Source organism: Toxorhynchites rutilus, chromosome 2, assembly GCF_029784135.1.
Source record: "Toxorhynchites rutilus septentrionalis strain SRP chromosome 2, ASM2978413v1, whole genome shotgun sequence".
NCBI classification, from domain to species: domain Eukaryota; kingdom Metazoa; phylum Arthropoda; class Insecta; order Diptera; family Culicidae; genus Toxorhynchites; species Toxorhynchites rutilus.
In genome coordinates this window covers 280381128-280406034 of record NC_073745.1, presented here as the reverse complement: position 1 = coordinate 280406034, position 24907 = coordinate 280381128, and the positions used below count along the sequence as shown (strand labels likewise).

Genomic DNA, 24907 nt, shown 5'->3' with positions numbered 1-24907 from the left:
ATGAGCAATGTATCTTGCTTCGTATGAGAATGAACTTGACGATTATCCCCTATTTTTAACTCCTTCCCGTATTATTTAATGCGTCACACATCAAGTGATTTCACTAGTCTGCTGAGCATTCTAGCGCCCTATGTTATGCAAGTACACCACGAGTGAGACTCGATTTTGTACCGGGAACGGTTTTTCGCGATTTGAGTATGTTTATATAAGCAATATTAAAAAATTTAACCGTTGTTCGTTTTTCAAACAAATCGAATTTATTTATTTGGTTAAATTGCAGATGGCGCTGCATCCGCTTCATCGAACTTTCAACACATGCGCAAGTAACCTCAATTCGTCTGAAGCCAGGTGCATTTTCGGACAGCTGAAAATTTTCTGAATCAGAACAATGAATTTTGGAAATTCTTCAAATCACACTTGCTCGGATTACAAAATGACAATCACAATATTGTCATCAATTCTGATCAATTTCAGCTACAGAGCATGTGGATAGATTCTACTCGCAAACGTAACTGGAATCATTGTAGACGATTGCATAATGACGTGGGAAGTTGTGATTCGAAGAATAAACAATAATCTGGATTTCATCGTTGACACACACCGTTGATGCCACTCTCTTCATGTTCTTGCCTTCTCAGCGTAGTAATTCTTGCGTCATTTTTATTAGTACTTAGTTGCGATTGATTGCTTGACTGTATTCTGAGAAATATACTCTACAATAAATGTGACTATAGTGCAAGTCAGATGTATTTCTTCGGCGAAAAATCTCTCAGCCGTATTGAAGAAACAAGACGAATATTGCATAAACATTAAACAACTAGACCCCACCACAGGTATTTCATTCATTATGAACATCATTTCTCACTTTGAATTAATATTTATATATAAATGACAGTTAGAGGAGGTGAAACGAACAAGAGAGTGCGCTCCATGCATTTTTATGTGTATCATATGATGAATCGACTTGGTCTGGACAACGCCATTCAAAGACGTCGTTAGCTGTGCCAAACATTCAAGATCGATATGTACGCGAACTAATCGCAGTCATTCGCAGAGACGCTATCATGAGCAAAGCCGACGCAGTCTTTGCTATTGCCAAGCCAAAACGTCATGCATTATCATGACATTAGAGCACGTGTGTTCAAACGCATAATGAAGTTCTTTGTGAGCTTCATTACAACATTACACCTTTTCGGTCCCACGCGTTGCTGAAGGTATTCGGTTGAATGGCGGAAGCAATTCAATTCATTCTTTTTTAGTTTGCTTAGTCAACAAAATACGCCCTGAAGGAAATAGTTTCCCTCGGAAATTCCAAATATGTCTACTGATTGGATCGCAATGTTGCATTTTGTAATCGGTTCAACTCAAGTTCAATCGAGTTGTGCAAATGTGGCACCTTTGTCGCGCCAACATAGATAACATTGAGATTCGTGTTCCATTTCGGGAAGTGAAAAATGTAATGGATTTTCGAGTGGAACACGCTTTAAGAACAAAAATTATATATGAAATTTAGATCTACCGTATCAAACATGTGTTCGATGTGATCGTTAAAAAATCCAAACACGCTTACAATACATTGGTTATTTTTTATTAAACAAAAAGAGAATTTCGGGAAGTGAAAAATGTAATGGATTTTCGAGTGGAACACGCTTTAAGAACAAAAATTATATATGAAATTTAGATCTACCGTATCAAACATGTGTTCGATGTGATCGTTAAAAAATCCAAACACGCTTACAATACATTAGTTATTTTTTATTAAACAAAAAGAGAAATAATGTGTATGACAGAACAACGTTTGCAGGGTCAACTAGAAATTTTTCGATCTGCTGCCACGATATCTTTTGATCGTAACACGCGATACTCGTCGATCTCTAGAGCCCGACGTTGAGCTTTTTGGTACGAAGCGCAGACTGATCGGGACTGGCAGTTACAAAATAAGAAAATTAAAGTATATGCGGTTTGTTTTCGGGTATTTTCGGAAAATGTGAATACTTTCTAGTTTCTTACTATTTGCTATTTTTACAATAAGTATCTTTGGGAGCTGGGACCGGCACAGATATTGTGCAAACACTCTTCATGCGGACAAAAAAAAATTCGGGGCTCTACGTGTTAAAATAGCGTTCATCGTGCTGAGCCGATTTCGAAGCTTATTCTTCTTCTGATTAGATTCAGAAAAAAAGCGCATAAGTGTCGTGGAGTGAGGTATAGTGAGATCTTAAGAAACAAGACACCGAAGCGCCGTAAATGCAAGCGAACCGTCAGTTCTTTTAAGCATCTAATTTTTGTCCATCAATCCTGCAAATGTTTGACAGTTTTATTAGAGGTTATGTCATTGAATTTTTGACAGCAGTCAGTATTCTGCAAGCAGGCTAATTTTTGTCACATTTATACTGAAATCTTTATCATCTGTACTATTTCTTTCAAAAATCTTCATCGTAATATATACTGTTCAAAATTTTTGTTGCATAGAAAAATATTTTGAAAAAAAAGGACTCAAGCCTCAAATTACTCAATAATTTAATTAAAATTTAATAATTTGTTTACATACACATACACACTCGTTATTAATAATTCCGAGCTGCCCTATGTTGTTTGATCAAATGTTAAGAATTCAAGATTATCATCCTCGTGTCGTTGCTTTGTCGAATTTAGATATTCATTTTTGTTGTTGTTATAATCAGAAAAAAAAATCGACGGTTGTCAAGGACTGATGCATAGTACTAATATTAAAACTCGAACGAACTGTCATTTCTTTTCAGGCAACGTATTTTCTCCAACTATGATTTTTTACGGAGCAATTCGCTATTCACTGCCCGTAATAAAAACCCGAAAACGCTTTCAATATTTCTATGATGCTTGTTAGAATGGAAATGTTTCTGGGATTTCACATTGCAGCAGCCTTGAGGGTCCAATCATCGAAATCAAATCTCTGCTCTATCTGTTTCACTGACTCCACGTGTTATTAATTTATCTCTCCAGAAAACTGTACTTTTCTGTACAAAAATCTGTACCAAAAAAATCGAAAAAATCTACACCTTTCCAGATAAATTTGTACGTGTGGCAACACTGCTTTCAAACGTTTTTTAGCCTATCAATCGAAGTTTGGAAGAAATTGGAGGTGCACTTCATCGCAAATTGTTCCAGAAATACAGAATGCTATGCATACTCTCAGAATGAACGATTCGTATCTTTCGTTTTTATGATTTTTTTTTGTGACGAGTTCTTCCGGAAAAACACAAAAAAATTGTTTGTTCCCAATGTTTCAAAAAATAATATCATTGTCCCATGTTGATATCCTAGGCATATCTTTTCTGCAGATCCAAAAAAAATTAATCGGTCAAAAGTACAATAATTTTATATGACGCTCTCAGCCGGACTAATGCACTCAATTCTGGTTTGGAAGAACGAACTAATTTTCGAACAAACAAAAAAAGTTTAACAGAGCACGTGTACACCTTGTTTGCGAATGCTATCAAACTGCCGTTTACGCATTGCTCTCACATGATAATCTTTGGCTAATTCCACTTTTCTTCATAAAACGATGTTTTTTATGCATAATCTTTCTGAAAAACACAAAAAAAAAAACGCTTATTGTTTGTTCCCAGTTTGAAAAAAAACAACTTCAAGTTCAATTGTCTCATTTTGATATTCTAGGCATAATTGTCCCGACATGAATGTTAAACCCGTAATCAAGCTTTATTGATTCAATTGTTGGAATCTTGTCACATTTTATTAAACACTAGTTTAATGCCTATAAAATATCCGTTCTATTGCTAAACTGAAATGCTTAAAGCTTCTGGTAGACAAATATGGCAGAAAATTTTGATTGCGTTTTTCTCAGTTGCTGATTTTGGAAATTGGACAACTATGCGTAGAACGGCAGTGTGTGTATATATGGGAATGCGTACATTCATATGTAACTAACATACGCACATTCAAACGCATGGGAACGAAAGTTATGAATCGTTTATTGGAATTTTCAAAAAAACAGCCTTTCGATTTGCCGTGCGATCATTACTTATTGAGTTATTCTTCATCAAAGACGAAGAGGTAATTTTTCATTCAAACAGAAATATCTCTGTACAGAATGGTCCTACAGAAACGTTCTAGGAACAAAATGAAAGTTGGTTGATAAGGTGTGGATTTTCTATTGAGTTGGTTAACAAAAAATGTGTTGTCCACAAAATCTTTGGAAAAAATCGATTTTTTATTTCTTCCCGACATTTTACACCCCTACACACCCCAAGATGAAAATATCTTCGTAAAAAATTTCAAAACATGAAGTTTAAAATGGTGTAAAATTCATACGTCGATTTCTCACGAAGTTACAGCGCTTCCAAAATCATCTACAAATTGCGACTTCGCATCTGTTCCTCAATTTGTTTTGTTGGGTGTATTTGAAACACACACACTGCCGCGCATTCAATCAAAACAATTATCAATTGATGATTATCTCGTTCTACGCGGAGAATACTGTTCATTTAAGCTCTTCAAATCACTCATACTGCTTGTAAGCTGCATCTACTATTCGTCCGATCACTCCTTATAAGTCCCTGACAGGGTGTTGATATGATAAACAAGCTGACCAGTCCAAAATCTGAACCCACTATTCATTACACCATGCCATGACCTTCCGGATTTTATAAATTGATTCCAAATTCCTCAATTATATCATTATTTTTTGAGCAAAAACAGCAGTAAATGATTTTGAAGTACTTCGTTGCACTTCTGACTGTTCATTCGGGTTGATGGTAATTAGATAACTTACCAAGCCTTCTTGAGAAAATTCTTCCCAAACCATATAAATTCCATTTGCAAAGTTGCGGGTCCAAAAACAAATGTGGAAGCTAATCCCATGGTTCCACTTTGTCAGGAGAACTTCTCTGATAAAAAGGAATTCAACTTCAATAGAATTTCTTCATACTGTAAGGACTGGCAGGTGGCAGTTCGATGGTTTGAGAAAAATATTTCCAAAAAGGCCTGGTTCAGATAGGTTTTCATCAACACGCACATGCACAGTCAGAAGTGCAATGATGTACTTCAGAATCATTTACTTCTGTTTTGGCGTAGGAATACGTCTTTCATTTCTGTACCGGAGTGTAGGTTAAAAGTTTCGAAAACGAAAAAGTGACGCTGGAGTGCAAGGTTTTGAACATTAATACCTCTTTACCGGCTAAATGGAGTGGTATAATAATCACTTCATTCAAAAGATAAAATGTCAAAGAATTATATGATTCCCCTTATTGGTCCAAAAAATCGTTTCAATAGCTTTAAAATTGCTTTGAAAACAGGCTTTTGAAATCATGACAATCTAGCTCATCGATAATTGCTTTTGTGGTGATCGGAATGTGTTCCCTAACACGGACGCAAAATCAAGGCCCCTGGAGAAATCGTCATCGCGAATACATGCAGGCTATGATTTCTTTTACTTGCTTGCAAATGCACTCGAGTAAAGGAAGATTTGCGCATTCGGTTCAGTTTCTATTCTGCTGTCGCATGGAATAGTCGTGTAAAAATATTTGCTTGGGTTTGCGCCCGAACGGAGTAATATTCGCAGATCTTTGCGCATTCGGCTTGGTGTTTCGTGGTGCAATAGCATTAGTTTTTATTCTGCTTTCACATGAAATAGTCAGCATGATCGAAACCAACTTCAATCCATCCGATTTTTACCGACTCAACACATGTACACTCTCATTTCTCTCTGAACACGTTTGTTGTTGAAAATTCCAAAATTTAGTTACCGACCGTTAAGTCGATACATGCTTCAATATATATGTTGCGCATATTTTGGCCGACAAACATTTCATAGACCGCGTAAAAACTCGATTTAGAAATGCAAACACAAATCGTGACGGCTGATGACATATGGATCATTCACAGCATTGTTGGGCGACCTTGAGTCAGCGAAATGAACCACCATGCGTTACCGTCGATAAATTCCAACAAGTACTGCTCGCTACGACAACGTCTAGAATGGCAGACTTTATGTTTCTTTGACAGCCGGACAGCAAGTTTAACAGTTTGACTGTTATGTGCTATCCCAGTGCTATCGACCAGAAACCAAACAAATTCTGGGAGGGTTGAATGTTCAAGCAGCGTGTAAGCCGACGAATGGCTGTGGAACAAAACGGTGCATATATCATGTAAAAAGTGTTTGTCAACCTATAAAAATGATGCCTTCGATTTTCCTTCAAGATTGGCACAAACTTTTCGGACAACCCAATATACAAAGTATGATCAAAGACAGAGCAATTGTTTTAGTTGATCCTTTTTTGATTGATTTATTGTATGTTTACACAAGATATAAGCAGAGAAGACTCAGAATAAGATAGGAGCAACAATGGTATTAAAATGAAGGATCTTAACATATTAAGGAATGAAAAGAAATCTGTGAGACAACGCCTGGGGCCGCACGTTTTGGGGCAAACTCGCACGCTTCATTTGTTCGGATTCCACGAATGAGATCTTTTCCTTCGGTGTGAATGTGACGAAGGCGAGCCATCGGTAGACCTTGTTAGTTTCATGGCAGACCAAGGATTTAACCATCAAGTGTAGGAAACACGGGTTATTTCGTGATCCATCCGTAACCGATGGAACGCGAAACACGAGAAAACTCGTGAGCGATCCTTAATATGTTAATAGGAAGATAGCTAGTTAGTTCAAGTTGGGTTAGACCTCGGCTATCATTGCAATTGATAGCTACGCTGGAATATCCCCGCCAGTGTATACTGCACCTGAAGGTTAACGGAATGAGCAGCAATCCCAATATTGTAGAGAAGATTGCGATTCTCTCTCTCTCTTTACGCGCTAAACAGCGTGCGTGAGTGACAATAGATATAGTAGTACACCCAGGTTTCTTTACGCGGGGGATACGTACCTCGTAAAAAAATCGCGTTAGTTGGAAAATCCGCCTAAAAAACCGCGTTAATTCGAAAATCCGCGTAAAAAACCACGTCAATTGGAAAAATCGCGTTAATTCGAAAATGCGCGTAAAAAACCGCGTTAATTGGAAAATTCGCGTAAAAAAGTCATAGGAGGGTTGTGTCCGAGACACGACCGCATAGTTGACGTAGGATTCCGTTAGGCTATCTGTTGTATGCTGATTTTGGATATGTTTGAAGAATAACATTGTTAAACTCTTCGATGATGATTTGGTGGCCCTAAAAAGAGCGGTTTTGTCTGGTTGCTAGGTATTGTTTGTTCACTCCACCAGTGTTGGTCATTTATATTCTATCAAACATAAGTTCTATTCAGTTCATTGAAACATCATTCTTTAATTTTCTTACTATTCTTCAATATTCTTAAACACTAAAAACACTCGTTCATCGCCCCCAACTTACTTGTCAGCACGTATGCAATCAGCAATGTCCACGCTAGTTATAATGAGCACTATCCATTTGTGCGCGCCATTTGTTAAAGTATCGACCACGAGGGTATTAACATGCTGATTTTTCCCAGGTACCTTGAATTTGAAATCTCTGTAAGGGAATAAAAGTTTTCCCTACTTTCATGTATTTGCTATGCCGATTTCCCCCAGGCAGCTTGTTTTTGATGTCTCTGTTAGTGAACCGCCGCATGTGTCGTCAATTTCGACCAATCAGAAGTGGGTATTTCCGTTAGGATAGGGGTTGAGATTTTTGAACTGTTCGATAGTTAGTTTCAAGTCATATATTATTTTCTTCAATATCAAAAATTGTTATGGAGTGCAGAAACCGATTGACGCAAAAATCTCATCAATCCATCGTGAAATGACTGAGCAATAAGCGTTTGAAATTGGACAACTTTCACGATGTGCTCGTTTTTCGGTTTTCAATTTGTACCCCAATATGTTCCCGAAAGACGTAATCCTACGTCAAAAACCGCGTTAATTGGAAAATCCGCGTAAAAAAACCTTAGTGTACAAGTATTTCAGCCATTGGGAGCACTGGTCGGCCACCATAAATTGACCCAACTTTAAATATAATTATTGTATAGTTTAAAGAAAAGTAGAATAGAGGAAAGCATCATTTAAGTAAAATAAACCTGTTGTGCTTCTAATCAAATTGGTCTGTAGTATCGTCACTTTACGTGAACCAGTGAAATAGGGCTCAGAGTGTCCTCTATTCAAACGAAAGAAAGTGCAGTTGCAGTAATTTGTGGATAAGGGAACCGTCACAAATTCGGTAATCCTAAACCGGAAAATCATTTGGAACGGCGTGAATAGTAGCTACAATTCGAAACATTGTATAAGAATATGTTATCTTGTGGTGAAACAACGATTTTTTCCGGAATATCCCAATGATACAAGACAAACAATCCATTCCTCACTCCCAGTCTCCAAGAAGCATCAATCTATCCGATTTCAATGAATGATGCAACACACGTGATTTGCTGGCAGTAAAAGTAAAACAGCTCGTTCGAAGGCACTCCAACCAACAATTTATCCACTTGTAATACAGTTTCCACCATTCGTTCGGCATCTCGAAACACTCATTTTCCCATACCTACATTATCGCTGCGCTAACACCCATAATGCAGTCCCTTTTTCCTCACCCACCGCGGAATTCGGAAAATTACATAGCTATTAATTGTTTACTGCATGCTACAGACAGCGACCATAGAAGCAGCATCCTCCCCTCAAGCTGCGACAGGACGGTGATGAAATCATCATCTCTAGTCGTTGGTCATTAGCCGAGGATGTGAGCTTACGGAATTATGGGGAAACCTCCGTTCCCCACCAACAGTTAGTTACACTTTAGTTCTTCATTTTGTTTTGATCATTTTTTTCGCCGTGGTGTCGTGGACTTAAGTGGAGGAGCAACTTCACTGCGTCCTCGGATTTCCCGGACACCCACACCCCTTACCCTGTGTACATATTTCTCGGGCAATGGTTTCTCTCTTCCTTCCACCCCGTGATCCGTTCGTTGACTCTGGTCGTTCGTAAACCGGTCGATAGTAATAATGAAAAGTATCAGTATACTTATGTTCTATACTCCTCCGATCCGTCGTTGGTGGGATATACAATAATGATTAAAAACGAAAGTGAAACACTGTGCTTTTCCTCCGACCTGATGGAAATGAGAAACGTTTTTGATTTTTAATATTTTATTATTTATCTTAGTCCAATGGCTCTTTCTTAACAATTGTGAGTTCAGGGACTATCAGCACAATCTGCTCCCCCCGGATTAACAATTTAGGAACCCTCCTGGTACAAATCACACATTTACTATCAACAGACTTAACATTAACAGCAGGAACACTGATTCCCATTTTACGCAGTTCCTCGCTACAGTCTTGTGGCTCTCCGAGGTTACACAGCTTGTTCTCAGAATATCGGTACTTTCTCCTCTCCCACGATTCAAAAACGTCCGACAAAGCCACATTCCAATGTTTGTCGAATACTTCCACAAATCCCGTGACGTAACCCCGAATCCCTTTCTCCTTGCGGGTGTAAATCTTAACGCGCACTCTTTCGCTCATCCAGTCCCGCAAGCGGTTGAGTGGGCCCCCGTAGTTCTCCAGCTTGGTGAATATGTTTTTGCGGAAGCGAGCCGGCCTCTCCACTCTGATCATCTCTAGTCGGAGCATTAAACATCATCGTTACGGGGGTCGTTCACGAGGATTTAAAAATGTCATTGATAATACCTTGATGCGGCAAAAATCTCCTCACCGGTGCTTCCCCACGGGCGACTGGAACTATCTTCTTAGACGACGAAGCAGCCTGAATTTCCTTCAACCGTTCGGCGCTAAATTTTTCCGCGAATCCGCCCAATCGTTTGAATTTCGACTCGAACAAGCTCACGTTATCATGTTTTTCGGCGTTTGGAGCGGGTACGGTCGCCCTCCGGGAATACAGCACCCGCAACGGTTTGAAATTGGGATTGCTTATGTCTAGATCGGCGGCGTCACCCTCCGAACTGGTTGAGGAGCTACGCTCCTCGGAGTTGCTCATTTTTCAGAATGTACAAGAATAATTTGCGGTCATCAAGCACACTGTCGTCTGGTTTTATTTTGTTTTGGATCAGAATAACAAAAACACTCGCACTTCGTAAAAATAATTACTTGACAGTCCCTGTTTTGGTTTCGCTTTCGAGTCGTTCCGATAATACGGTAGTTGAATTATTACACACGGTGGAGCGCCACTGTCGAGTGCGTCTCGGTTATAGATTATAGCAAACATGCTACAATATGTGATTGCTGGATTAGCAATCAATTTGATCAACGGAAATGTTACATTGCATCCACTAAGCTTGGAAAGAGAATGTCCAATGATCGATGTCCCATAACCAACGTGATAAAGAACACTAGAAAAGGAGTTCGCAATCTGAAATTTGATGCCTGAAGTCAACCATACTATTGCGGCGTAATTGATACACCCTTGCAATCAACAGGAGAACCGTCGAAAGCGAAAATGGTGCTAAATCCTGTTAACCGCACAGCTCAGACATTGTATTCTATCCGCAAACGAAACTGCTGCTACTTACTAACCAAGCATTTGAAATACATTTAGACGACACTAATTTAATTGAACGGCCTTTTTCACACGAATCTGGCTTTTGACCCCCAATATAGAATGGCTATTTTGAAATAGAAATAAGATCATTCGTCGTAGTAAAATGTCATGATTTTAAAATATAAAATCAGGACAATGGGTTGATCACAAAGAGAAAAAATTGTAGGAGGTTGTTTTCAAGACACGACCGCATTATTGACGTAGAACTACGCTGTGGTTTAATTCAAGTCGCTTGTTTATAACTACGGATATTATTTTATAATGCTACGAAAATTTTGAAATAACCATTCTACCAGTTTGGTCGCCCTGAAATGTTTTTTTATTGTATAATCATTTGACGATAATTGTCTGATCATTCATTCTTGTGCTCGCAGAACAATACATGCTGTTATCCTTAGTGGAGGAAGTTTAGCTACTGGCGAGCGAAACAAAATCACATACAAAATTCCAGAACGACATTTGACTAAACAAACGAAATAATCTTTTTATGTTAATCTCAACAACCTCAAAAAGAGTAACACTTCCATCATGTTCAAGATTAGCGCAAATGCAATCCTAGTTGAAGGCAGTTTTGTGACTGGCGAGCTCAAATAAATTAATAACTTATTGAATAACTTGGTATTCCCCAAATAATTTTTTAGTACACAACCATAACGCCTGCTTCACCATAACGTCAATTCAATGAATCTATGACAGAGAACAAACAATGTTAATTGCTTGGAAAATGGTTGAATATTTGCCTCAGCTGAGATTCATTTCTAATCCCCAAGCGTAAATATTTCCCTCCCGCTTTCCCCCCTCCATGTTTATATGTTTATTATCATTGCGACTGCATAATTTGCAACACCAAATGCACGCAATTACACACACACAAATATTCATATATCGATGGCTTGAAGCAACTAAATATACACACACTTATCTCCGTTTTGCGCTCTTCTCAACAGAAGTCCTTTCTGTTAATTAGATTAGTTCTAGATTAGCTTTGTGGAGAGAATGCGACATGCGACACCAAATCACTGACAAAATTCCAGAACATTTATTTTCTTGGTGAGCTGACATTATCCTAGCTTGATGATTCCCCACACAATTGTGTAGCTCAGCACCTGGCGTCAGTTTGATGCAATGATTGCAATTCCAGAGACATCAGCGAGTGAGTAATTTGTTCGCGTCCACAGCTCAATCCGAAACGAAGACATGTGATGACGCAAAACACGGAAGAACAAGCGATGTTCAGCTCGCCCATCAACGGTGTTGTCCAGTCGGTGTCCTCATGAAGAATGAACTTTTGCCTCAGTGAGATCCACTGTTTATAATCTTGGCAAATATTCCCCTTCATTCTTCTTCTTTTCCTTTGTTCACGGAAACTTTAAATCTAATGATTCATTCGTCTCCGGTCCCCTTCGTTGCTCGTCGATAAGTTGCTCGTTATTGACAGCTCTGTTCGGGAAAGCACACAAATGGATAGAACAAATGTATGGGGAAATGAGATTGCTTCAAATTTTCATCAATTTAAACCATATACAGATAGTAATGTATAGCATATCAAACAAATCTTAGAAAATTCCGATTCGATTGGTATGCAAATCGTTAAAATTCGTTCGCAGCAAAAATTGTAATTAACGTTAACTTTATTTCATAAAAGTTGATGGGTATGAGCCTAGAGGCACAGACGGGATTTTGACACAGGACTATATGTGTGTATATTTAGATGCTTCAAGCCATCGATATATAGATATTTGTGTGTGTACGTGCGTGCTTCATACCCGTACGTAAAAAAGTGCTACGCTGAAACCCCATTTGTATCGAGGTTGTTGAGATTAACATAAGGAGATTATTTAATTTATTTAGTCACCAAGAAAGTAAATGTCGTGTCAGTAGCTAAATTTTCTCCACTAAGGATAGAGGTTACGCTTATCTTGAGCATGAGAAAGTAATGCAACTTTTTTCGAGGCCAGTAATATTAACAGAAGCGTTTCTTTTGAGAGTAGCGCAAAAGTATGAAAAGTGTTTATATTTCTAGTAGCTTTGATCTACCAATGTATGGCTCTGTATGCATGCTTTGACAAAGGCTTGTTTGGCGCTTGATTTACGTTTTGCAAACGAAGCCTAGAGGTGCGATCCTACTGAGGCAACACTAAATAACACATAGTTATAAGATGTGGCATAATGGTGCTGGTGCAACAAGTATATAATCGACTGTAGCCGAGTCTATATCAATTGTGAAAAAGGCCACCGGAATTGATATGAAACAAATTGCGACATACGATAGGGTTAGTGTACTGTTCTGCGAGGGCGATAATGAATCATAAATCAATTATCGACATTTGGTTCTACAATAAAAAAAAACATTTCAGGGCGATCAAACCGTTCTACTAAACAGTTATTTCTAAAATTTCACAGTATTATAAAATAAACCCGAAGTTATAAACAAGCGACATATATAAAATAACAGCGTAGTTTTACGTCAACAATGTGGTCGTGTCTTGGACACAAACTCCTATAATTTATTAGATTTCAGCAATTAAATTGTCAATACCATCACTGCATAACAATGTTTTATATGTACGCCATGCAAACTTACACCGAACTTTCTTTTTCTTTTTTCAGAAACATTAACCATAACCTTGTCACCAGAAAATACACCGTTTCCGTTGAAGCAGACTTTCTGCCAACGCACACGCTACTCGGACCTGCCCGAAAAACACCAACCAACAGCCAACGGCCTTTTTCCCGTTCACAAACCTCGCCGCCTGTTGTCACCCTGTTGGGACAAAAATGTTGTGGATCCTAAGCCCACCGATTCAGCAGCAAGGACATTTTCGAATAATAGTAAAGTGTGTTCGTCTCGCAAGATCACTCACCGGTAACCACCGAACCAAGAGGAGAATTTTCAGTTCCACCCGGGGGGATACCACTGCAAGCAATACGATGGCCGGGAACCGCTAGATTACCATTCGGGACAAGATTCATTGCTCGCGTAGAAACCACTGTGATAGTTAAGGCTAGAACAGAGATTACCAATGGGTTAGACAGTAAGCATACCGTCCGTGTTCATTTTTTACGTTTCGGCCAAAGCAGTTCAAAATTAAGTAAACCAAACAGGAATAAGAAGTGCCTATAAAATTACATGTATAGAAGGAAATCTGAAAGCTATTGAATTTGTGCAAACTTGATGTGTTCAAAATATTTCGTATTTTTACAACCGTGTACTGGTCGGGATCACTTTTATGGAATAGCTGAGCAAGAGCGCTATAAAATATAGCGTAGATTCCAACCCCGATATACTTGGTAACATAACGTATAGCGTTTGCGAACGCAAGGAGAATTTTATAGTAAAGCTTAGACTAACCAATTTATACCATACGATTCTAAACACCGAAAGTGTATTCGCTAGGACTCGGGGAAGCTAGGGTTCGCGAAACCGAATTTACATTGGATCGAGGGCTCAGTGTACAACGGACAGCAAATAAGAAAATTTTGATCAGAAGAACGTTTCTACGCTGGCGTTAGCAAGTTTACGAGGTGGCTCTGCCATCGGGGCGATGCCATTCATCGATGACGAGTTGCTGTGGTCCCCGGACAACGATGGACGTATGGTTGATCTCCAAGCCTGTCTTCAGGTTGATCAAATTTGTCATTTGCGCTGCCGGGTGATATACTAATTGGTATGCTTATCTATCTTTGAAGGACCATAATAATGGAGTCAATCAGCAGTCAGACATCGGTGGCAACGGCTGTGATTTGAACAATCTGGAAGAAACGCTCTGCAACGATTCGGACGAGCTGCTGCGGCAGCTGACGGAGAATACATTCGAGCTAGAGCAATTTTTCCAGGATTTTCCAGCGACGGAGATTAAAGTTGTAATTTTGCGTTACATACAAGAATTTTCGGATTTGTTGTAAATATTTCTCTTCTTTTTAGGAGGAAAACAATAATGACTTGCACCTCGACGAGGAAACTAGCGGGCAAATCTTCCTGCAGAGCTGCTCGCAAATTCTGTCGTCGGCCGCAGCAGTCGCTGTGGCAAATTCCCAGCTCAATGCACTGGCTTGCGATGTTGGACTCGGCGAGGGCCCTAGCGGTGCCCTCGTGCTTGCCAATGGAGCCAACATGCTCGCTCAGAACGGTGGCACAGGAAGTGCCGAGAATCAGCTGCAGGAACAGTTGTTCCTTGCGCAAGCTCAAGAGCTGCTACAGCAGCAACAGAATCGGTTTCAGCAGCTCGCCACCAATACACTGCTAGCAGAGAAACTGCTGCAAAATCAAACCACGCTTACCGCACTGGATGGATCGGGATCGGTTGCAACGGTGAATTCCTCATCGGTTGGCGGCCTGGCCGGATCCTCGCAGCTACTTGGACGAGCCGGAAAGCCACCGGACATTGTTATCAAAGGTAAGTGGATACTTTTTAGTTGAAACTATGTCAGATACAAATCTATAATCTTTAAAGGCAAAATTCAAAAAAAAAATAAAATTGCATAGCGGACGCTTAGTCATTTATTCGCCCTTGCAATCAATGACTTACGTTACTTATCCGCAATGATATAAATTTGAAATGTAGAAAATAAATTCATTAGGAGAAACCATTGATAAAATCCGTTCACTGAGCGCTGGCTAGAGCAATACTATGTGGTAGAAATCGTGAATCGTTGCTTTTATATTAAATGAGTCTTCAACGGTAGGAGCTTAGGTTGCAATATTTCCTCTATCCATTGTGCTCATAGAACGAACGCTACATTTGAGTAACATATAAATATTGTAACTGACAAATGCATAAGTAGAACCTCATGGACAGCATGGGTAGGTAAACACACAATTGTGCAGAAGAAATGTATGGGGATTTCTCCATGTTTCCGATGCTTCCATATTTTCTTTTACCATTCACGGATTAGAGAATCGTAATGTCTATAATTTTTAAGCGTTTTTAAGTTTTAAATATTTATATCTGGAAATATATGGCCGATTCCGCTGAAATGTGGCTGGAATACGTGAAAATGTATTCTCAAACACGTAGCGTAGCAGTTTTTCAAATCTCGAAAAATTGCACAAAATTGCGGCTTTTTGAACATTATTTTGAATTTGTGTTGCAATAATTATTAATTTAAATACTCACATAAATTCTTAAAATTTGAATATAAAAAAAACGAAAATAAATTTCGCAGTGGTAACATTCACACTTCTTACGCTAAAGGTCACGAGTTCAATTCTCACTGCCGACATTTTTCCACGGGTACCACGGGTACGGGCGAACCGTATGGACAAGGCAAAGGAGGGAGACAAAAAAGAGATTATAAACAAATATAGGCGGTCGCTACAACGTTAACTATATGGCTATATAAAGTGAGCGATGGTGGGGCTTGGCCACATTCTATCATCGTACGCCAAGCAGGAAAGACGCTATCTTGAAATTGATTTTCAGCATAAGAGATTGCTGCATTTGCCGTGGATGTATGCGGTGCGATACCGCAAGAGTGAGTGACAGGAGTTTCAATGGGATGTGGAGCAGGAGAGCCTATCGATAGAGGCGAATGAACTGCAAAGTTTAAAGCCTCTTAAAAACAAAGAAAGAAAGAAAGAAAGAAGAGCCTATCGAAGTGTGTTAAAAGCGATGGAAGCATCGCGCCGGGTGAATGAGTGGCTAATCGCGCTCGATTTGATAGAATGCTGGAGTTTTTAAATGGTTTTATTTAGCTGTGACATATTTGTATGTTTGTATGTAACATGTTTGTCTATGGCGCTGTACCACATAAATTGAAATTTGACCCCTTTCCTGTTGACCGATTGATCTGGAATTAGGAACACACCTTTATCCCTGCAGTCATTATAAAACTGCATATTTCATGATCTTGAAAATCCAAGATGGCGACCGCTACAAAATGGCGGATTACATATTTTCTCAAAGCCCCATCAATATGGGTATCAAATGGAAGGGATTGACTAGTCGAGTTATTTATGAAAAATACAAATCCAAAATGGCCGCCACCACAAAATGGCGGATTACATATTTTCTCTAAACCCCATCAATATGGGTATCAAATGAAGGACTTAACTAGTAAAACACAGTTATTCACGAGGAGTGCAAAGCCCATTCATATCACGGTAAACCAGACCAGACGGTAAATGTGTTCGTTGCCGTTGCCGGATGAACAATAACCCCTGCAACATTTGCACCGCACGACATTTGCACGAAAAATTTTGATTTTTTCGTATTTGAATCTAAACGTTTGAGTGTTTGCTGAGTGATTTTTTTCTGTAATTCTTTACATGAAAAGTTGGCCATTCTGGGATCTGTGCTCCATGATATTCGAATAATGGACACCACTTGGTGTATTCCTACGTCTCTCCGGTTATGTTCCCAACATTACACACCCGTCTTTTTGACGTAGGATTACGTCTTTCGGGAACATATTGGGGTACAAATTGAAAATCGAAAATCGAGCACATCGTGAAAAGTGTCCAATTTCAAACGCTCATTGCTCAGTCATTTCTTGATGGATTGATGAAATCTTTGCGTCAATAGATTTCGGCACTCCATAACAATTTTTTGTTTTGAAGAAAATAATATATGTCATGAAACTAACTATCGAACAATTGAAAAATCTCAGCCCCTATCCTAACGGAAATACCCACTTCTGATTGATCGAAATTGACGTTACATGCGGCGGGTCCCTAACAGAGACATCAAAACCAAACTGCCTGGGGGAAATCGACATTGAAAATACATGAAGGTAGGGGGTAGTGATCTCCGATTTATGAAATTAATCGTTCATCAGCTAATCGAATGCTTTTCAGCAGTTTGATATTCGATACGATTAATCGCCCCAAATAATCGATTAATCGATTAATCGTCACACTGAGAGGAATAATTAGTTAGACTAATATTTCTCATTTGCTAGAAAGCCATCTAGAATCAAAAAAGTGTTCATTCCGCCTGATAATCAATTATTATCTTTTACGCTAAACTCGTAAACGAAGCTTAATTCGCGTTGACGGCATTGAGCTTCCTCGACGAGTTCAGGGGAGCGTCAAAGATAATAATTGAAGTTCAGGATGGAACTGCAGCGGCCGTAGGTTTTTTTCTCTGGATCGATTAATCGACGAAAATTATTCGTTCGCTTCGATTATTGGTTGCGCAGTATTCATTCGATTAATAATCGATTTCTGTAGAAAGTATTCGATTAATCGATTAATCGAACGATTATCGGTAATCACTAGTAGAGGAAACTTTTGTTCCTACCACAATGTGTTCCCTAACAGAGACATTAAAAGCAAAATCATTATCAAAGAGTTTAACGATGTAATTCTTCAAACATATCTGAAATCAACAGATAGCCTAACGGAATCCTACGTCAACTATGCGGTCGTGTCTCGGACACAACCCTCCTGTGACTTTTATTTTATAGAAGTCGCTTGTTTATACCTTCGGATGTTAATCTATAATGCTGTGAAATTTTAGAAACAACTGTTTAGTAGAATAATCTCTGAAATAGTTTTTTCATTGTAGAATCAGTTGACGATGATTGATTGATGATTCATTCTTGCCCTCGCAAAACAATACACTAGCTGATCGTATGTCGCAATTTATTTCATGTCAATGCATTGAAAATTTACCTCGAACGTTATTCCGTTGGCCTTTTTCGCATTTGACATAGACTCGGCTACAGTCGATTGAATACATGTTGCATCAGCACCATTATTCCACATCTCATAACTACATCAATATATTGTTGGCACCGCATGGAAACAACAATGATAACACTTGCAAGTATCTAATATCATGCTACATGTTTTTCAGTATTGTCTCAAAGGAATGGCACCTCTACGCATCGTTCGTACAACGTAAACCAAGCGCCAAACAAGCGTTCGCCATAGCATGCATACAGAGCCATACATTGGTGGCTTGAAACTACTAGGAATATAAACACTTCTCATCATAGTGCGCAATTCTCAAAAGAAACGCTTCTGTTAATATTACTGGCCTCGAAAAAAGTTGCATTACTTTCTCATGCTCGAGAGAAGCGCAGCTATCACCCTTAGTGGAGGAAGTTTTGCTACTGGCAAGCGAAACCTAATCACATACAAAATTCCAGTACGACATTTACTCTCTTGGTGACTAAACAAGCGAAATAAACTCTTTTTGTAATATCAACAACATCGAAAACAGTAGCACTGCTTCATTATGATCAATATTAGCTTAAATGCAATCCTAGTTGAAGGCAGTGTTGCGACTGGCACGCGAACCCAAATAACTTATAACATTCCAGTACGACATTCAAGATGCTTAGTATTCCTCAAATGATTTTTTGGCGCACAACCTTAACGCCTGCTTCGTCATAACGTCAGTTTAATGCATTCATGCAATGTCAAAAGCACCAACGAAGCCCTTATGATGACGGAAAACAAACAATGGTAACTGCTTGGAAAAAGACTGAATTAAGCCACACAGCTTGTACTTTATGCGAAGCATCCAATTTTTGACGCGGAAAGAAAACACACGATACGAATAACGCGAAAAACGAACTGGAAAAACCACACGACGATATCCAAGTTGAATTGCCACTGGTGGGGTCCAATCATAGATCGAAGCGCAGCGAAAGCAAAGTGAACTGGATTGCTCAACAGTCCGATGCCGAATGAAAATTTGCCTCAGCGAGATCCACTGTTTATACTCTAGGCAGGTATTCCCCTTCATTCTTATTCTTTTCCTTTGTTCACGGAGACTTTAAATCCTACGATTTCCCCTCCGTTGGTCGTCGATAAGTTGCTCGTTATTGACAGTTCTGTTCGGGAAAGCACACAAATGGACAGAACAAATGTATGGGAAAATGGAAATGCTTAAAGTTTTCATTAATTTTAACCATTTACAAACCAAGGGATTTTAATGTATAGCATACTAAATAAATCTTAGGGAATTTCCAATTCGTTTAGTATGTAAATCGCCAAAATCCGTTCGCGGCAAAAATAGTTATTAACGTTAACTTTATTTCATAAAAACGTGACCGTCGTCGTAACTTAATGACAGTCGTAAGTATTAAGTAATCGCCATGTATTGCAGAAATTAATAACTTTACGCCTATTTCTCGAAATGATTCATCTTCCGCGCTCAAAACTGGTAACCATATCATAATCAAACATTTTAATAATTTCACGGCAACAGATAAACAATATGAGATAAGATTTAAGAATTCATTGGATAATATGCAGATCAATTCAGAGAGTAATACTCCTTCTTGTGAATCATTGACCATTACATATTTTCTATAAAATCATTTTTAACTCTTACATTTTTTTTATCTTTTATATCTTATAATATCTTACATTTTTCTTTATTTTTCTATAAAATATCTAAATTTGCTTCACAGTTTGAAATTAAAATGTATTGTATATGCCCAAGTCTTCCACCTGTGATGCTAACAACCTTGAGCTACTTTTACTCATCGTCGATGGCGAAGCGTTCGTCACCAAGAATATCCTTCATGTAGGCAATGTTTTGAGATATTCGATAGGTATGATGATTTTAATTATAGCTTCCAATAAATTACGTTACTAGGTACGTTACGTTACGAAGATGATCTAAGTGGCGTTACTCACCTGCTTCGGATTTGTTTTGCGGTATTTAACCTCTTCTATGATTTAATTTACAATACCGTTATTTTATTTGTCTAGAGCAGGGGTTTTCAAATGGTGCTCCGCAAATTTATAGCAAATGCTCCCACTTGAAGATCTACCTTGAAAAAAATATTCTTTGATTTAGTTACATTGGGCATTGCATTAAAATCATCATAGCTATCGAATATATAAAACATATAAAATATTGCCTACATGAAGGAGATTCTTAGTGACGAACGCTTCGCCAGCGACGATGAGTGAAAGTAGCTCAAGGTTGTTAGCATCACAGGTGGAAGACTTGGGCATATACAATACATATCAAACTGTGAAGCAAATATAGATATTTTATAGAAAAAAAAAGAAACGTGTAAGAGATTGTAAAAAATAAAAGATAAAAAATGGGTGGGTTATATCTATGATATAACCGCAAAGTTGACGTGGGCCGCAAAGCGAAAAGTCGTATAAGGAATCAATTATTCTAATACAATGCATATAATTTCACCCGGACCGGTTCCAAATTTATTAAATTTGTAGAATGGTTTATCACTCAAATGCATTTTATCTTTTTATTTCAATTGAACACATATATAAAAAACAGGAAGTGGGTTATGTCTATGGTATAACCGCAAGGGTGACGTAGGACTATCGTTTATTTAGAGATCATTTGTTTGAATCTGAATTCATTCTGAATGAATGAATATTTGGGGGACTTCGAAAACGAGAGCGTTACGTTGGAGGCACAAGGTTTTATGCATCCAATATTGGATACGGAAATATCCTACTGATGGGGAAGAATAATCTTCAGAAGCTATCCTGTTAATTGCGATTGATTGAAAAATCACAAAACCAAATGTATTTGGTCACAGTGTTACATGGATAGAAAACATTCAAATAAACTCTTTCACATGAATGTATTTTTAAATTCCCAGAGGAACTGGCAGATTATTTTCCGGATCTTTCTCGATGCTGAATGGCATCCAAACGGAAAGAATTCCGCGCGTGTATGTGTGTGTGTGTAGCGGCTGCTTCGAGATCTTCCCGGGGAACCGCTTGTGGCATCACTCTCCTCCTGATGGATTCCCTTCTGGCCTAAGGTGCACAAACAGGCTCTTGGTGACACCGTTCATTCGCGCTTTCATGAAAAACGAAGAGCTTCACCACAACAGCGACAACATGCATTTTATCTTTCGAATGAAGTGTTTATCATGCCATTTCGTTCAGTTGTTTAGGAGCCATTAACGCTCAAAATCTCGGTCTAAGGCGTATGCGCTTTTGTTTTCGAAACTTTGATTTTACACCCCGGTATAGAAATGAAAGACGTAGTCCTACGTCAAAACATAAAATAATACAAAAATGAAACAACTACATGTTACATAAAATATGTACACCCATACCTCGCTTTACGGTCTAGATACGTTCCTGTGCCGCTATGAAAAAAGCCGTATAACGAATCAATTATTCCAATACAAATACAAATTCATACAAACTCTATCGGACATTCTTTGTGTGGACACCGACTGGACAACATCGTTGCTGGACGGGCTGGACGGCGAAGGATCGAGTGCCTTTCTCAAGGCAAGAGGGCGGAGGTGGTAGCGCTGGAGTAGAATAGAGTAGAGTTTTCAAAGGGCCTTTCTCAAGGCTAGAGACGAATGAACTGCAAAAGTTTAAAGTTTCTATAATACAATACCTTCCTTCCTTCCTCTATCGGATCGGTTCCAAGCTTGTTCAGCGAAAAGCCGTATAAAGAGCGGCCGTATAGCGAGGTATGGGTGTATATGTAATCAGCCATTCCATGCCAAACCGATATAGTAGTTCTCAGATTTTAGTAAAATTTGGTAGTTTTGTTCCTTATCGCAACATATTATTTCTTTTTAATTTTTTCATTAGGTTACCCTTTTCCAATTTTTCCTCCTTTTTCCAAAAATTTCTCATAACTTTTCATAACTTTTGAACTACTAGACATATCGACATATGACTACCAAATTTAACAAAAATCTGAGAACCACTGTATCGATTTGGCATGGGATAGCTGTATATCGACATCGCAAAGCTATTTTTTGTCGTTATAGCGAATCACTTTAGGCCGTAGGTCGAAAACGTGTCTTAAGTGGAGAGGGTTGTTATAGCGAAATGCCGTATAAAGAGCGGCTGTATAGCGAGGTATGCCTAATGAAATTGAATTAAAGTATTTTTTTTCCAAGGTTGGTTTTCAAGTGAGAGCATTTGCTATATCTTCACGGAGCACAAATTTCCCGCGGAGCACCATTTGAAAATCTCTGGTCTAGAGAAAGAAAGCTCTTATCCCTTTATCAGGCTGTGGAAACTAGGCAAGGAATCGACTCAAACTTTAAAGAACAATATTTGCATGAGGAAGGACACATGTTTACCTTCGATAAAAAATAGACTTTTGAGATGGCTCAATATTTGCAGCACAGTTACAGCACTGGAAAATACATAAATAGCGAGTCTATTCTTTTTATCTTATATTTCGTATTCACTCCTTTAGGCACTCTATGAGTTTCTTCTTTTTCCCAAGAATTAAGGGGGTATTCTAATGTAGAGGCAAGAGTTTCGGACGTTTTTTCGGGCTTCGAAAATATAGAAAAAGTATATTTTTACTATCCATTATGTCATTCTTTGTTTAACTATCTTTTAATGATAAAACAAAAACTAAACGGAAAAAACGGGTGGGTAATGTCGGGGACATAACCGAAGAGACGTAGGACTATAACAAGGGCTGTCAATTTAAATAACTTATCGAATATCCGAGTATTTTTCCGGTACCTATTAGCAAAATTACATCTCCAACGCTCCCAAAAGCATCATTTCAGAACAAATAATTCCCAAATTATACCATTCAGCATATTTCACAGAACGGCAGCAAAAAATATGAAATTGATTGTGTTGGTGGTAACTATAACAATGAACACAGCTCTCGCTTTTGGAAAATTTCATATTTTCATCCACCTTGCAACATGTTGTACTTTGACCAGACTTTCAATTTGGAAGCCGAGCACGAATTCGTAAAAACTAAAGTCCACCACCACCAATAAGCTCAAAAATACGTCTAGAATAACAGGTTCTTCCAAAGCAAACAAAAATTTGTTTAAATATAAAATTATTCGGATATCACTTTAAAATGCATCGTATTGTAATAACTTTTAATAACTTTTTTGTAAAAGGTTTGGTTGCCCTGAAAACGCGCCAATAGATTATGTATCGTTCTCACGATGCCGAAAGTTTTGTTCTCATTTTGCAGAAGCACTTCTCTCCAGAGACTGAATGCAGTCACAGGCGCTGGTGTGCTGGATCAATTCCATAAAGCGATGGGCTACGGTTGCTTTTTGATGAAAATTCATTGATCGTTGCTAATGATATTCGTGGAACTTGAGGTCGCCGCAGACAGCAGACTTTATATTATCCAACAGTTTGATCAGATCAGTACTCAAAGGTATGCTTTCGCTCTCAGTGCAACATGTTTCGAAAAAAAACGCATTTGAAGTTAATTTTTATGACCGTATGCGATTCCTAATCTAGCATCACTAAAATGGATATAACTCGGTAAATGATGGGATTTTCGAAAAGCCCTTACTTACTAGGGCAAATTCTAGAATGCCAAAATTTCAGAAATATGAAGAAAAAACAAGAAGTGGGTTATATATGTGATATAACTGCAAGGTAGACGTAGGACCACCGTTGGCTCGACAATCATTTATTTGAAATTGGGTCTGAATCAATTCTTAATGCATGAATGAATGAATATTTTGAAAGATTGATGAAAGCTTTTCTTGTTAGTGTGTGGATGGATGAGTATAAGAATGGAATTGTTATTAACATAAAATTCAACTTTTTCGAACTTGTTGGTGGTCTCGAAACAAACCGATGGAATTTGAGAGGCATCGTAAAAGCAACTGAAGATGTTTGATACATGATTCATTTTTGTTTTCGTGAGAATAACACGAGATTTTTCATGATTACTCTATGCGCAGAATAGAAACTGAGGGCGCCACTTCACGGTGAAAACGAAATAAAGTCTATATAACCTTACATAAAATTCATTTCGTTTTAAACGTCATGTGGCAATTTTTCATGACTGTTCCATGCGAAAGCAGAACAGAAACTGATGCTATTGGATTGCATCATGGAAACACCAAGCCGAATGAGTAAATGGGTGCGAATATTCCTTCGCTCGGACGCATTCACACGCAAACAAGTCATGAAAAATTGACAGTTCCATGCGAAATCAGAACAGAAACTGATGCGAGTGAAAGTACTCACGCCTTGCGTGTGTCCGCTATAGTTTCCCAAATACTATTGCAAGCGAGCAAAACAAATCACTTGCTTGCATGTATTCGCTATGACGGTTTCTCCAGGTGCGATCACCAATCATCATCAATGAGCTAGATTGTTATGATTTCAATAGCTTGCTTTCGAAGCAATTTTTAAGCTATTGAAACGACTTTTTGGACCAATAAGTAACAATCATATAATTCGTTGACATTTTATCTTTCAGATGAACTGATTATTACACCACTACATTCAGTCGGTAAAGAGGTATTAACGTTCAAAACCTTGCAGTCCAGCGTCATTCTGTCGTTTTTGAAACTTTGAACTTACACCCCGGTACAGAAATGAAAGACGTAGTCCACAGTTTTCGACGTAGAACTACGGAATTATAATATTAAATTCACTTGTTTATCACTTCGGATATTATTTTAGAATGCATCGAAATTTTTTTGTAATATCTTTTTAGCTATTTTATTTTTTATTACTTCAGAGGACTCGAAAGAGTTGAG

The 24907-nt window shown here is 38.4% G+C and overlaps 2 protein-coding genes across 2 annotated transcripts in view; one reads left to right on the top strand and one right to left on the bottom strand.

The window, feature by feature from the left end:
* Window positions 1-18583, top strand: part of LOC129771853 (ecdysone-induced protein 74EF-like) — a 208912-nt gene extending 190329 nt beyond the window's left edge. Inside the window, exons 3-6 of the mRNA XM_055775946.1 lie at window positions 13106-14118; window positions 14186-14359; window positions 14421-14892; window positions 18295-18583. Of these exons, the coding sequence (XP_055631921.1) occupies window positions 14041-14118; window positions 14186-14359; window positions 14421-14892; window positions 18295-18371 (801 nt within the window). The 5' untranslated portion in view covers window positions 13106-14040 and the 3' untranslated portion in view covers window positions 18372-18583. The remainder of the gene's footprint in view (window positions 1-13105; window positions 14119-14185; window positions 14360-14420; window positions 14893-18294) is intronic.
* LOC129766923 (U7 snRNA-associated Sm-like protein LSm11) lies at window positions 9100-10054 on the bottom strand. The gene is made up of 2 exons (XM_055767524.1): window positions 9628-10054; window positions 9100-9557 (listed from the first exon to the last, which is right to left on the bottom strand). Exons 1-2 carry the CDS (start codon window positions 9932-9934, stop codon window positions 9100-9102), a joined length of 765 nt encoding a protein of 254 aa, XP_055623499.1. The 5' UTR covers window positions 9935-10054.
* Window positions 18584-24907: the final 6324 nt, after the last annotated feature.